The 16,351-nt window shown below is 44.1% G+C and overlaps 1 protein-coding gene across 1 annotated transcript; it reads right to left on the bottom strand.

The window, feature by feature from the left end:
- Positions 1-384: 384 nt before the first annotated feature.
- On the bottom strand, positions 385-5,011 carry LOC137363827 (histone H2A-like). The gene is made up of 2 exons (XM_068027386.1): positions 4,646-5,011; positions 385-393 (listed from the first exon to the last, which is right to left on the bottom strand). The coding sequence occupies exons 1-2, from the start codon at positions 5,009-5,011 to the stop codon at positions 385-387; spliced, it is 375 nt and encodes a 124-aa protein (XP_067883487.1).
- Positions 5,012-16,351: the final 11,340 nt, after the last annotated feature.

A 16,351-nucleotide genomic window follows, 5' to 3' on the forward strand; every position in this document is an offset into this window, starting at 1 on the left:
TGGATTTATTCCATGCTTATGCACAGCTCAATGTGAATCAAGTGAATCTGCAGTATCTCACAATAAACACACACATGGGGTTATACTCCTACATAAAGCTGCCGTACGGTGTGAAGCCTTCTCCAAACTTCTTCCAAGTTACAATGGGTAAGATTTTACAAGGAGTGCTACATTGCTTGTGCAATCAGGATGATGTGTTGATCATGACTGTAACAAATGAAGAGAATTTTCAAGTGTTGGATGAAGTGTTAAAAAGGCTCAATGATCACAATGTGTCACTTGAAAAAGAACAAGTGTGCCTTTGTACAATCTGAGGTGGTGCACCTTGGCCTGATAATCAATGAAAAGTACTACAGCCAGTGAAAGAGAAGATAGAGGCTATGGTCAAAGCCCCTAAGACAAAAAGATGTGTCTGAGCTTAGATCTTTTCTACGCATGGTCCAATACTACTTGCAATTTCTGCCTGAGCATGCAATGGTGTTAGCTCCACGACATGAGTTGTTGAAGAAAGATGTGAAATGGAAATGGTCTAAAGCACAACAAGGCCACATAGTTGACCAAAAGGTCACGGAGCAAAGGCAAACAATATGTTAATGGTGTGTTGAAAGACAAAGCATTAGTACAGATTAGGTGTGAATACACTGAATATTGAACAGCAGCATGTGCAAACCTGAAAACAATCCTGAAAAAAACAGTGGGTAAGCAAACTGAACATACAGAATGAATCACACAATCACATTTAGTTTCATAGACTGACACTGAAATAATCTCACACTCAGACACAGTACCACAGACAGATAGATGTAGAATTAAACTCGCTGTCACATAATGTACCAGAAAGTGTGTCAAAATTAATCTCATACAGTACAAAAGATGGATTGAATTAGTCTCACACTCAATTTAATAGGTTTTAAGCAAGTGAAGCGGGGGTGGGGGGAGTTGGGGAAGAGAACAAAAGGGAAGGTGTGTAATAGGACAGAGGGCAGGAGAGATTAACTGACAAGGAGGTCATGGGGCAAAGGCAAAGGGAGTGTGCTAATGGTGTAGTGAAAGACAAAATATTAGTGCTGAGACAGTGTTAATGACAGAATAATCAATAGTTTTGTCCAAAAGCACATACTTGAGAAACCAAGTATAAGGCAGGCACATCGTTAAACAAAAAGATAAAATAAAATAATAAAAAGGGTGGAGAGCCCTGTCAACCACAGTGAGGGGGAAATCGGAAACGAATTTGATGTAATTTTCCAGTTCGGAGCGGGAGCAGGAAATGACACTGATCCAGTCATCATTGTACCGGAAAAAGAGTTGGGGGTGGGGTCCTGAGTAGGACTGGAAAAAAGAATGTTTGACATACCCCACAAAAAGACAGGCATAACCATTTACAGAGATAGGGCACAAAGAATCATCATGGAAAGAGGCTTGAGCTTCAAATCCAAAGCTGAAGTGACAGGATCAGAGGAACAGCTGTTTGTTCTGCAGTGTGGACTTCGGTCTGAGCTGTAAACAAGCAGTTCCACAACAAAGGAAGAGAACTCAAAAATTAGAGTTCTGCCTTTCAGGAATATTGCCGGGAAGCACTTTTTCACACAAAGGGTAGCGGGAACCTGGAATTCTCTCCGAAAAATCAGGTAAACCTGAGGGTCAATTGACAATTTCCAACCTGAGATTGAGAGATGTTTATCCAGTGACGGTCTGAGGGTTTATGAAATCACAGCAGGTAGCTGGAGTTAAGATACAGGTGAGCCAGGATCTAATTGAAAGGTGCAGTAGGCTCGAGGGGCTGAATGGCCTACCCCCATTTCTATGTTCCGATGGCTGCAACAGGGCAGAAACAGCTGCGAACATATGTTGCATTTCACATTTAACAGCAAAAATACCAGCAGTCAGGAGCTGAAAAGGGAAAGATGACCCCTCGATGAACGGAGAATAAGTACAGAATGGCCTCCTTCAGAACTGGTGATTTTATCAGGATAAGATGCCGAACATTAGAAATTAATCCAACGGGAATCGCCATCCTCCGCCTCCAGGAATTGGACAATATAATGCTGGGATGTGGGAGTTTGGTTTGGGCAGGGGGTCGGCTGTGACACCACGAACACTCCCTCTCCACCTCCTCACTCCATCACCCCACCCCCTTCCCCTCTCCATGGGCCCCCGGCATCATCCGATCCACAGATTACTTCCAGCAGACATTGCTGGGGAGTGACCGGAGTCCTGGTTCTCTGACTCCATTTTCCCTGTCCCACCCATGGCCACTGAGGCGCCTCTCCCCCCATCCACCCTGAGAGCAACTAACCCACCTTGTCCATAAGTTTAAACTGGAAAAGTGTCTCGTAAAGAGTAGGAGCAGAGGGGAGGCTGTAACCCATCAAAGAGGATTGTGTTCCTGAATCCCCAACTCTTTTTGCCATGTTTCCATTCAATGTCCACACTCTCTCCTTGGTCTGTCCCTGGAGACCTGTCATGTCACGATTCTCTCCAGGGAATTTCTAAAGATATTTTCCCCATCCCTCCAGGATTGGCCTGGAGTCCCCAGCACTCCCTCCATTGCAGTACTTTCTGAAATACTACCCGTGCCATGTAATAGTCAAGAGAGACAGTGGGGAACTAGGCAGATCAACAGGATGTCTGGCAGATTCAGTGTGAGACGGTAACACTGCCGGGTAAAGGCCGCTTTCCAACTTCAATCTTAACACAGGAGATTCCCCAAACGGCTGAAATAAGGTGTTTGTAAACTGCTGGAAGAGGATGTGTGTGGAAATGGTGACGTTACTGAGTAGGTTATTTGTTATAGAATGGACTGTGTTTAGGTGGGAATATTACTGAGTGTTAATTGTAGCGGAACCGTATTTAAAAGCTCCGGCTTTCTGGAAAGCCTTGACTATGAAGGCCGAGTCTGGAAGGGTTTGTGTGGAGAGCTGGGTTTCGGTTCCACTGTTAATAAAGGGTTTGAAATTGGCGAACCAGAGGAAACTGGAGGTGGAGCTGAAAGATGAGGGGCCGTTCTCTCTCTGTCTGTCACTCTGGGTGTCTCCTCCCCATCTGCTCTCTGTTCAATCTTCACTCTGTCTCCTCCCCTTCCTGCTCTCTCTCTGCCATTCTCAGGCAGGTCCGGGCGGTCTGTGTAAAGTAGAGCCTGCAAGAGTCTGCTTCTTATATAGTGCAGTGATCTGAGTGAAGAATCATCATGTCTGGCAGAGGTAAAGGAGGCAAAGGACTGGGCAAAGGCGGAGCAAAGCGGCACCGCAAAGTGCTTCGTGATAATATCCAGGGCATCACCAAACCAGCAATCCGCCACCTGGCTCACCGTGGCGGGGTCAAGCGGATCTCGGGTTTGATCTTTGAGGAGACTCGCGGGGTGTTGAAGGTTTTCCTGGAGAATGTGATCAGGGATGCGGTCACCTACACTGAGCACGCCAAGCGCAAGACGGTCACTGCCATGGATGTGGTGTACGCTCTGAAACGGCAGGGCCGCACTCTCTACGGAATCGGCGGTTGAACAATTTGACCCTTTCCAGCAAACACAAAACAAAGGCTCTTCTCAGAGCCACCCACCGCCTCACAGTGACCGAGAAATGGGAGCTGGGATAGGCTGTTTAGAACAGTTCAATCAATCTGAAATATTTCAGATTTCCAGCATTCGCAGTATTTTACTTTTAATTCTTTGTTCAATCAATCTGCTGTGTTCGGGATGAAAAAAAATGGAATCCCCGAATTTGACATTTCATTTGTAGCAAGGATGTGCAGTGGATTTGATTTTCTAAACGGGCTGTGTTAACAGTGCCCGAGGCTCTACACTTAGTTATTTCCCCAGTCGACACATGCCCTCAGTGAAAAGCCACATCACTCCTCCAGAATCACTCATTGTTTTCATAGAATTTCAAAATGATTTCGCTGCAATGAGGGAATCCGGGAGTTTTGGAGCAGCCGTTGAATCGGTCACTGGAACCAGACCCACTTGTGATGTTATTTCTCCCGAGACGGTGTTTCCTGCACTGAAACTGACAGGGTTTGTGAAACTGATCAGTTTCAGCTCAATCATTCAGGGACCTGGAATTCCCACAGTTTGAGCCCGCGCGATCCAGAGCCCACTTCTGATTGGTCACCCACGTCTCATTCACATGTCTTAACCAATCGCAGAGCCTCGAATTAGAAAATACAGCAAATCACTGGCTTAAATTGGCAGAAAGTTTGAATTCGAAAAAGCCGTCAATTTCAGTGTCGGAAAGAAGCGAATTAATGGCGTTAGTTTAAAGCTGTTCTTAAAATCGGGCCAGGACTTTGTGCTGATAAAAGCGGAATAAAAAAAGCTTTTGATGGATTATATATATTACGAAGTTTTAATCTGTAATTTTTTTGTCTACTTATCTGTACATGGCGGGAAGACTCTATTCAGCAATCTGTAACGGGACAAATAACTCACTCAGTGTGGAATTAATAAATTAGACAGGTTTTGGGGTGACAGTGAGAAATCACTGAAACAGATGCTTAAACATTTGAAATAGTTCTCATTCGGTCCTGTTACTGGCATTTTGGAAGCAGACAGTAACCAGCCCTTTCACAGAGACTGTGGGTGGCTCTGAAAAGAGCCTTTGGTTTATTTGATGACATTTCGGCCGCTTTACTTTTTCTGGGAGCTCTGAGCGCTGGTTTTCTTGGGCAGCAGCACGGCCTGGATATTAGGCAGCACCCCGCCCTGAGCAATAGTCACTCCCCTCAGCAACTTGTTGAGCTCCTCATCGTTGCGGACGGCCAGCTGCAGGTGTCTGGGGATGATGCGGCTCTTCTTGTTGTCCCGGGCCGCGTTCCCGGCCAGCTCGAGGATTTCAGCAGTCAGATACTCGAGCACAGCAGCCAAATAGACCGGGGATCCGGCACCCACACGCTCAGCATAGTTGCCCTTTCTCAAGAGCCTGTGAACACGGCCCACCGGGAACTGCAGTCCGGCCCGGGAAGACCGAGACTTGGCCTTGGCCCGAGCTTTGCCGCCGGTCTTTCCTCTTCCAGACATTTCCACAATCTCGCAAATACTTTCACAAAGAATGGATAACTTCCGCCGCATTCACTTTACTTATTGCCTGAAAACTCTCCCCATTGGCCGGTACTTAATTCACCTCATTTGCCTATATTCTTCACCAATCAGGTCACTGACAACAGAGGTGGGCGGGGTTTACCGCCAAAACATCAGAAGCAGAAAATTTGTCAATTTCAAAAAGACCGCCAATTTCATTGTCAGAAAGGAGCAGATTAAAATAAATGTCATCCTGAGTCAAATATTTAAAATCCTTTGTCTTTATTTTGTTCTATTCAACTTTTTCCGTCACGAATTAAGACGCGGGTTTAAAATGTTATTTAAATTGTGGATCTTTCTGCAATCACTTTCAAACTGTCCCGGGAGGTACTAAATCCCTGTTCACAGCATTTCCCTGAAGGGAAACATTCAGTTTATCTTCAATCAGAGCCCAGTGTCCTTCTCTGAAAAGAGGAAGCAGGATCGAGTCCTCAAAGTGCCCTTAGTCTGCTGTGTAATAATCCCATTCCGGGCTGTTACACTGCGGAGAGTTACTGTTAATAAAATGATGAATCAGTTCACATTTCAGGAATAGAGTGAAGGGACTGAGGTCTGACCCTTACCGCTGAAAGCAGCTGTTAATGCGGTCATTCAGGGGCTGTGTACAACAACAATAACAGCTTTACGCAAAAAAGGAAAGGCGGATGAGCGGATTATGGGTTTGAGTTCGGTTTCTGGGACAGCAGACAAAAACACAGCAGTGGGACATTTATTATGTTACACATTGTCTTAAAATGATTTCATAGAGATGTTCGGATGCAGCTTTTTCAGAGAGATTGTGGGTGGCTCTGAAAAGAGCCGTTGTGTTTGGGATGTTTTTCAGTCCATTGTGCAGTTTCACTTGGAGCTGGTGTACTTGGTCACCGCCTTTGTCCCTTCCGACACGGCGTGCTTGGCCAGCTCCCCGGGCAGCAGCAGGCGCACGGCGGTCTGGATCTCCCGGGAGCTGATGGTGCTGCGCTTGTTGTAATGGGCCAGGCGGGAAGCCTCACCCGCGATGCGCTCGAAAATATCGTTCACAAACGAGTTCATGATACTCATGGCCTTGGAGGAGATGCCGGTGTCGGGGTGAACCTGCTTCATCACTTTGTAGATGTAGATGGAGTAACTCTCCTTCCTCGACTTTCTCCGCTTCTTGCCGCCCTTTGCTGACGGTTTATTTAAGGTTTTCTTGGCGCCCTTCTTAGCAGCTGCTTTCTTCTTCTCCTCAACCATCTTCAGTTTCAATTTCAGACTCAGAAATAAACCAAACCCCTTCCGAGTGCGGATTAAATAGACAATCCCACAGCTCTATGCTAATGAGGGATGGGGAAAAGTAAAGATTGTGATTGGGTGATTTGGAATGATGTCCCAACGATTTAATATTGTAATTCGACATTTGGTCTCTTTCGCCATCCAATCAGATTAAATATTTGCAACCAATCACAAATTCCCTTACTGCAATCAGGAAGTATATTTCACAAAGACTCTCTCCAGCCCCAGTTAAAATTGAAAGAGCTGCTCCCTGTGTGGAGCTTCCTGGAAATGTCCTGGCTGTTGTTGGGAGGACACTTATTGACTGATTCTGTGTCGTTGTGTCTCTGCTATTGCATGTGAGTGTGCAATTAATTTTCTTTTTAGTCTAGGCTGCTGTGTTTGAGTGTTTTATGTAATTTGGTAACTCAGTCTCTGGTGCTGTATGTATTCATTCTGTCTCTGTCAGATACTGTGTTTGAGTGTGAGGAGATGAGGTGGAGTGTTGCGGCAAGGAAGATGGAAAAGAGCATTGGTGCGATGACAGCCTTACTTGACCCCAGTTTGCACTCGGATTGGGTCAGTGATAGATCCGTTGGCAAGGATTACAGCTTGCATGTCGTAGTGCAGTATGTTTGAGGAGGACATTCCATAATCCCTCTTGGTTGGGAGAGTCGAAGGCCTTTGTCAGGTCAAAGAAGGCCATGGATAAAGGCTGCTGCTGCTCCCTACATTTTCTTGAAGTTGTCTTGCTGTGAAGATTATGTTCACTGTGCCTGTTGATGGACAGAATCCACATTGTGATTCCAGTAGGAGCTCTTCAGCCACGGGGAGGAGGCAGTTGAGAAGGACTCTTGTGATGACCTTCCCTGTGGTGGACAGCAGCGATACCCCTCTATAGTTAACACAGTCGGTCTTGTCAACTTTTTTTAAAGATGATCATAATTGCCGCATCGCGGTGATCCCCTGTCATGCTCTCCTCCTTCCAGATGAGGGAAATGAGACATGTATTTGTGTCAAGAGTGCTTCTCTGCCATATTTTAGAATTTTTATGTGAATTCTATCTATTCTGGCAGTCTTATTGTTTTTTGGCTATCCATCTCTAACGTCATGTGTGAATGTGGGATTCATTCTGTACCTGTCACTCACTGGTACTTTGTGAAAGTGTGAGTTACATTCTGTATCTGTCAGTCTTCAGTATTGTATGTGAGTGTGGAATACATTCTGTCAGTGGCACTGTGTGTGAGTATTTGATTCATTCTGTCAGTCTCTGGAATGTTATGTGATTTGGGACTTAGTCTGAATCTGTCAGTGGTTCTGTATGTGTGGAATTCAAGCTATATCTGTCAGTATCTCAGTGTGTGTGTGAGTTCATTCTTTATCTGTCAGTCTCTGGTGATTTATGTGGGTTTGGCAGTCACTGAATCTGCCAGGTACTGTAGGAGTATTTGAGAATGATTTTGTATGTGTCAGTCTTTGCTACTACATAGGAGTGTGGGATTAATTCTGTATCTGTCAGCCTTTGGTAGTGTGTGTGATTGTGGGATGAATTAATTCGCAGTCATTGGTGCCCAGTATGAATGTGGAAATCATTCTGTAACTCAGTCTGATATTGTTATGTGAGGGTAGGAATCACGTGTATCTTTCGATCCCGGGTGCTGATTGTGAGCATGGGATTCATTCTGTACCTGTCGGTGGTACTGTATCTATCTGTGGGATTAATTCTGTACCTTTCAGTTACTGGTATTGTGTATGAAAGTGGGATTAATTCTAGATCCGCCACACATTGGTTGTGTGTGTGTGTGTGTGTGTGTGTGTGTGTGTGTGTGTGTGTGTGTGTGTGTGTGTGTGTGTAAGAACATAAGAAGATACGAAATAGGACAGGAGTAGACCATTTGGCCCATCAAGCCTGCTCCGCCACTCAATAAGATCATGGCTGTTCTGATTGTGGCCTGAACTTCACTTTCCTGCCTGCCCCCATAACCATTGACTCTGTTGTAGATCAAAAATCTGTCTATCGCTGCGTTGAATATATTCAATGACACAGCCTCCACAGTCCTCTGGAGAGCAGATTTCCAAAGATGAACAACCCTCTGAGAGAGGAAATTCCTCCTCATCTCCTTCTTGAACGAGAGACTGCTTATCTTAAACTCTTGCCCGTAATTCTATAATCCCCCACAAGGAGAAACGTCCTCTCAGCATCTACCTGTCCAGCCCACTGAGAATCTTACAGGTTTCAATAAGATCACCTCTCAATCTTCTAAACTCCAGTGAGTATAGGCCCAATCTGCTCATCTTTTTCTCATAAGACAATCCAACATCCCAGCAATCAGTCGAGTGAACCTTCTTTGAACTGATTCCAATGCAAGTATATTCCTCCTTATGTAAGGAGACCAAAACTGTATGGTGTTGGGATGTCACTAATGCCCTGTAAAGTTATAGCAAAACTTCTTTACTTTTATACTCCATTCCCCTTGCTAAAAATGCCAACATTCCATTTGCCTTCCTAATTACTTGCTGTACCTTCATGCTAACATTTTTGTAATGCATGGAACTGGACACCCAGATTCCTTGGTACAGCAGCATTCTGCAGTCTCTCTATGTAAATAATATTCTGTTTTTCTATTCTACCTGCCAAAGTAGACAATCTCACATTTCCCCATGTTATACTCCATCTGCCAAAATGTTTTCCCACTGACTTAACCTATCTATATCTCTTCGCAGACACATTGTGTCCTCCTCACAACTTGCTTTCCTACCTATCTTTGTACCATCTACAAATTTGGCAACAATATACTTGGTCCCTTCATGCAATTATTAATATAGACCATAAATAGTTGAGGCCCCAGCACTGTACCTGTGGTACTCCATTGGTTACAGTTTGCCAATCTGAAAATGCTCCATTTATCCCCACTCTCTGTTTTCTGTGAGTTAGCCAATCCCATATCCATGTGTGGATAGTCTTCAGTTTGTATCTGTCAGTGCCTGGTACTGTATGTGAGTTTTGGACTCTTTCTCAATCTCTCAGTGCTACTATTTGTGTGTTAGGTTGCTTTAGATGACTCAGGCTGAGGTACTGTGAGTGAGTGCAATAATCAACCTATACTTTTCAGCATCTGGCACTGAGCATGTGTATCAGCATCACTTTATCTGTCAGTATCTGGTACTCTGTGTGAGTGAGGGATTCATTATATAACCTTCCGTCCCTGGGACTGTTTGCAAGTCTGGATTCATTCTGCATAAAATGTCAGCACAGCAACAGGCCACAGATGTGGTCGGTTTTAAGCAGACAATATGTTTGAAGTTTTGCCAAGTATTAAATATCTGTCACTGTGAACATAATGGCGAAAGATAATGTATCTTTCAATCTGATACAGGATTGATGTGCAAATGTAACTCAGGCTGTACTAATCAATTTGATCAATGCCATTCCGTCTGACTCTGAGGGAGAATCTTGGACTTGTGTGTAAAATGAGCTCTGTCTGGAATTGTCCAGTATCTTCCATCTGACACTATGAGGTTTCAGGACTGGTATGTAACTTATAGCTCAGACTAAACTCATCAAATTTATAATGTATCTTTTAGTTTCACAATCCGGATGAGTTTTAAACTGGAATCTGAGTTTGTATCTCAGGTTAAACGATATTTCAGAATCTCTCAATCTGATTATGCACTTCTGATTTGCACTTGTATCTAATGTATATGTCTGGACACATTATGGGAATTAATACTGATAATAAACTGATAACATGTGTAAATATTGGGCTGGTATTTAACTTGAATCTCAGATTATATTAGTTTAGTTTAGAGATACAGCACTGAAACAGGCCCTTCGCCCCACCGAGTCAGTGCCGACCATCAACCACCCATTTATACACTAATTCCATATTCCTACCACATCCCCACCTGTCCCTATATTTCCCTACCACCTACCTATACTAGGGGCAATTTATAATGGCCAATTTACCTACCAACCTGCAAGTCTTTTGGCTTGTGGGAAGAAACCGGAGCACCTGGAGGAAACCCACGCAGACACAGGGAGAACTTGTAAACTCCACACAGGCAGTACCCAGAATTGAACCCGGGTCGCTGGAGCTGTGAGGCTGCGGTGCTGACCACTGCACCGCCCTTAATTCTATAGCTTTGAAAAGGGAACCATGTGTCAGTTCTATGTGTATTTAATTTGTAGCTGAGGTTGCTCTATTGTGGGATTGACAGACTGATAATTTGATAGTGGGTGAGAATTTGGACTGGGATTTATTTATCTACCTGTCAGTGGTACTGAGTTGGGGTGACATGGAAACAACGTCTGTCTCTCCTGTTCTGTTTGATTGATGGATTGAAAATGTGTCTCTGGATCTATTTCTGTTGTCTGAGACTGTGGAACTGATGACCTGTCTGTGTCTCTGCGCTCTGTGAGTGATAATGTACGGACTGTGTGAGAAGGAGCTGGTGGCACTCTTCCTTGTAACTTGGGTGGAGGAAACATCACATTTATTCTGGTTCATTCAATTATTTGTCTGTTTGAACAAAAGTATGTTTATAAGTAAAATACAGGTGAGATAGAAGAAACAGGATTTTAATGAATTTAATCTCTCGAATAATAATGAGCCACCACAAAGGAAGTCCAGTCATACAAATATTATCATTGTTTGACTGCACTGCAGTAACAGGTTCTTCCATTCTGTCTACTTCCCCCGTCTGCACACAGCCTGAGAATGGCCTCTCCCTTCCCCCACTCACCCCATGTTCCGGGACCAGTTGATTCTCCACTCCGCCTCTTACAAACAGCCCCCGCTTGCCCCGGACTCGATGCTGATCTCTGAGTCTATCTGCGGACACGCTCCCAAAGCGATGTGCTGCTGGAAGGAGGCTTCCTTCCCCCGGGACCGGGATCTCTCCATTCTCGACTGTTTCAAACCATCTTCTTCCGCTCACAGGCAGTGCTGGGGGAGGGGAGCGCAGGCGCAGATTCAGGCAACAATTCAGCAAACAGAAACATAGAAAATTTCCGGCGCAGAATGAGGTCATTCGGCCCAACATGTCCGTGCCAGCGCAAAGAGAGCGATCCAGCCTGTTCCCACAGTTTATTGTTGTTGGACAGTGAAGTGTGGAAACAGAAGCGGACAGTCAGGATGTGGGGAGTTTCACAAAGAGAATCTACTATAGGCACCAGGTGAGAAGTGTGAAGGACACATTTTAAACAGCGGCGGTATGGTTTCGCCTGAACGGTTAGATCATGGGAGCGGGAACTGGAAATCTGACCTGTGTAAAAGTCCCTGTTCCGTCTGTCAGTCCCATTCATGTCCCAGCGGATTATGTCTGGATGTTATTTAATTGTTGTAAAATGGCCAAAGCCTCTGGTATGCAGTAGCTGGGGGCTGCAGGACTGCAGTGGAATCAGACACTGACTCTGTTTGTATTGCTGGGTTTCCTTTGTGATTGTTCACAATGATTATTCATTCAAAGATTGTTTTGGTCTCTCTTGTAACTTCCACCACACCTCCTCCTGAATTACAATAAATACTTTTTCTTTCTACAGGCAAATACTTGAAGGAAGCAGAATAAATATAATGATGCCTCAGCACAAGGGGAAGTGCAGCCGGCTTCTCACACACAGTAAGTACAGTATCATTCAGAGAGAAAAGAGACATCAGTTCCACAATTACTGCCAGCAGTACTAGTCAGACCGGCACTGATCCCAAGTTCCAGAGACTAGCAGTCAATCCAACAGTCACACAGAACATGACAGACTGAAGTTGTTTCCATTTCACCCCAACTCTGTCCCATTGACAGGGAGAAACATCAATCCCAGTCCAAAATCACACCCACTATCAGATTGCAAGGCACTGTGTCACTCTCACAAGACAGCAGCCTGAACTACAAATTCAATGTCAGATAGAACAGACAAACAGTACCCAATTGTAAAGTACAGAATTAATCTCAATAATGTAACCAGACTGCAGACTGAGCTACATGTTACACACCACTCCACAAATCTCACAAGTGGTCAGACTGGAGGATACAGTATTAATTCCATTACTGCAAACTGAATGCACTGTTATCTACCAGGACATAAAACATATTGTAAAATGAAAGGACACAGACCTGAAATGTTAATTGTGTTTCTCCCTCCACAAATGCTGCCTGAACTGCTGAGTATTTCCAGCACTTTTGTTTATTTCATATTTCCAGCATCTGCAGACTTTTGCTTTTATTTTAGAGTTAAAGAAACATTGCATTGTGAGGTGGGAGTGACTGCCCTTGACATCAAGGCAGCCTTTGACATGTTTGGCAACAAGGCAGCCCTAGCAAAACCAGTGTAAATAGAAATCGGGGCAAAATGCTCTGCTCTTTGCAGTCATACCTAGCACTAAGGAAGAAGGCTGTGGTTGTTCAGGTCAATCATCTCAGCCTCAGGACATTACAGCTGGAATTCCTTAGGCTCGTGTTCTAGGCCCAACCATCTTCAGCAGCTTCATCAACGACCTTCCCTCCATCACAAGGCCAGAAGTGTGGATGTTTTCTGATGATTGCCCAATGTTCAGCACCATTCATGACTCCTCAGATACTGAAGCAGCCCATGTCCAGATGCAGCAAGACCTGCACAACATCCAGGATTGGGCTGATAAGTGGCAAGTAACATTGGCATCAGATAAGTGCCAGGCAATGACCATCTCAAACAAGAGAAAATCTAATCATCTCCCCTTGATGTACAATGGCATTACCATCACTGAATCCCCCACCATTAACATTGACCATTGGTTACCATAGACCAGAAATTGAACTGGACCAGCCATATAAGTGCTGTGACTGCAAGAGCAAGGTCAGAGGCTAGGAATTCTGCGGCGAGTAACTGACCTCCGGTTTCCCCACATCCGTCCACCATTCACAAGGCACAAGTCAGGAGTGTGATGGAATACTGCCCACTTGCCTGGATGAGGGCAGCTCCAACAACACTCAAGTAGCCTATTTGATTGCCCATATCCACCACCTTCAATATTCACTCCATTCACCACTGATGCACAGTGGCAGCAGTGCGTACCAGCTAAAAGATGCACTGCAGCAACACACCAAGGCTTCTTCGACAGTACCTTCCAAACCCAGAACCTCTACCACCAACAAGGACAAGGGCAGCAGATACATGGGAACACTACCACCTGCAAGTTCCCCTCCAAGCCACACACCATCCTGACTTGGAACTATATCACCATTCCTGCACTGTCGCTGGGTCAAAATCCTGGAACTCCCTTCCAAACAGCACCGTTGGAATTCCTACATCTCAAGGACTGCAGCAGCTCAAGAAGGCAGCTCACCACCATTTTGTCAAGGGCAATTTGGAATGGGCAATAAATGCTGGCATAGCCAGTGATGCCTACATCACATGAACAAATGAAAAAAGTGAGGAAATAGTGAAGGGCTTCTATAGAATACATGCAGATATGTTTCCACTTGTGGTGTTGTCTGAAACAAGAGCCAAAAATATAAAATCAACATTCATAAAACCAATGAGGAATTCATGAAAAAGGTATTTATGTAGTGAGTGGTTAGAATCTGGAATTTGCAACCACAGGGAGAGGTCGAGGCGATAATATCGATGCATTTAAGGGGAGGTGGAACAACTGTATGGGAAGAAAGGAATTGAGGGATATACATATGGGGCTTTATTTTTCTTTATTTGTGCATATGAAGCAGGGTGGCTTGAAATATGTGTAGAGCATCGAGCAGTTGGGACGATCCCAGTGCAGTGTTTTGTCTGGATGGATCTGCCCAGAACACTTGTGATGCAGGAGCTGGGAACTTCAGTACTTCAGTGGAGACAGATACTGACACTGGTTTTCATTTGTGGGTGTTTTTAATGATTATTAATTGCGAAATTAAATTCACCTCTTTGATATTTTGCACCTCCCCTGTTCTTGAGTTAAGACATATTTTTTCTTCATACAGGCAAATACTTGAAGGAATCGTGATGAATGTGATGGTTGCTGCACTCGAGGCACAAGGAACAGTGCAGCCAGCTCCTCTCACACACAGTAGGTACATTATCACTCAGAGTACAGAGGGATAGACAGTTCATCAGTTCCCTGGTCCCAGACTGCAGAAGTAGTCAGGCCCACATTGATCCCGAGTTCCAGAGACACACTTTCAATCCAACATTCAAACAAAGCAGGAGAGAAATAAGTTGTTTCCATTTCACCCCAATTCAGTCCCATTGACAGTCAGATACCTCAATCCCAGGTCAAAGTCACACTCATTAACAGATTGAAATACAATGTGTCAATCTAAATATAATGCAGACTTAGCTATCAATTAAATATCAGATAGAATTGGCACACAGTATTGATTGAATGGCACAGAATCTAACGTAATGCTGTACCCTGAGATTTAAATTAAATACCATACTCAAAGCTCACATGCATTCATGATAAAGGATGTTTAAACATCCCCATAGTGTACCCTGAGATACAAGTTACATACAAGTTCAACATTCATTGCAGAGAAAGTTTCTAAAGTGCTGAAAGATATTGTAACCTGAGACAAAAATTAGATACCAGCTCAGAACTCTCCCACACTGTGAAATGGAAAGATACAGAATCAATTCCATTAGTGTAGATCACTTTAAATCTGTTTCCCCCAGTCACTGACCTCTCTGCTAAGGTAAATAGGCCCTTCACTTCAACTCTATCCAGGCACCTCAAAATTTTGTATGTTTCAATGAGATTTCCCCTCAGCCTTCTCTGTGCCAAGGAGAACAGCCCCAGCCTATCCAGTCTTTCCTCATAGCTGCATTTTTCCAATCCCGGCAACATCCTCGTGAATCTCCTCTGTACCCTCTCTAGTGCAATTACATCCTTTCTGTAATAAGGTGATCAGAACTGCATACAGTATTCGTTGTGGCCTGACTAATGATTTATACAATTCCAGCATAACCTCCCTGCTCTTAAATCTATACCTCGGCTAATAAAGGAAAGGATTCCATATGCCTTCTTACCACCTTAACGACCTGTCCTGCTACCTTCAGGGATCTGTGGACATTTACTCCAAGGTCCCTCACTTCCTCTACATCTCTCAGTCTTCTCCAATTAATTGTGTATTCCTTTGCCTTGTTTAACCTCCCCAAGTGCATCAACTCACACTTCTGAATTGAATTCCATTTGCCATTTTTCTGTCCATCTGACCAGACCATGAAGATCTTCCTGCAATCTACAGCTATCCTCTTTGCTATTTACCACACAGCCAATCTTTGTGCCATCTGCAAACTCATACCCCCTACATTTACATCCGTGAAGACTACATCAACTGCACTACCCTCATCTATCTTCCTTCTTAATTCTTCAAAATTTCGATCAAGTTGGTTAGACAAGATCTTCCCTTAACAAATCCATGCTGACTATCCTTGATTAATCTGTGCCTTTCGAAGTAACATTTTATCCTGTCTCTCAGAATAGATTCCAATAATTTGCCCACTACTGATGTTAGACTGACTGGCCTGTAATTATTTGGTCTCCCTCACTCCCTTTTTAAACAAAGGTACAATGTTAGCAGTCCTCCAATCCTCCATCACCACACCTGTATCCAGTGAGGTCTGGAAAATGATGATCAGCTCTTCTGCTATTTCCTCTCTTGCTTCTTTTAAACAGCCAGAGGTGCATTCCATCCGGCGCTCGTGATTTATCAACTTTCATATACACTAATCCCATTAATATGTCCTCTCTCCCTCTGTATGGATCACATCCATACTTCACACCCCTCTTCCTTATCTACAATATATGCATCTTCCCCCTCTTTTGTGAAGACAGATGCAAAGTATTTATTCAGAACAATGCCAGCATCTTCTGCTCTACACATAGGTTACCTTTTTGGTCTTTTCTGTGCCCTATTCTTTCCTTATTTATCCTTTTACTCTCAATGTATTGATAAAACATCTTTGGGTTCACCATAATTTTGATTGCCAATATTCTTTTATGCTCTCGCTTAACTTTCCTAATTTCAATGTTGATTTCCCCCCTCCACATTCTATACTCCTCTTGGCTTTCTGCAGTATTC

Source organism: Heterodontus francisci, unplaced genomic scaffold, assembly GCF_036365525.1.
Source record: "Heterodontus francisci isolate sHetFra1 unplaced genomic scaffold, sHetFra1.hap1 HAP1_SCAFFOLD_221, whole genome shotgun sequence".
Classification (NCBI taxonomy): domain Eukaryota; kingdom Metazoa; phylum Chordata; class Chondrichthyes; order Heterodontiformes; family Heterodontidae; genus Heterodontus; species Heterodontus francisci.

What these genes read in the sequence shown, in the direction of transcription:
- LOC137363827 (XM_068027386.1), bottom strand. Translation starts at nt 5,011, where the DNA reads ATGTCTGGAAGAGGAAAGACCGGCGGCAAAGCTCGGGCCAAGGCCAAG.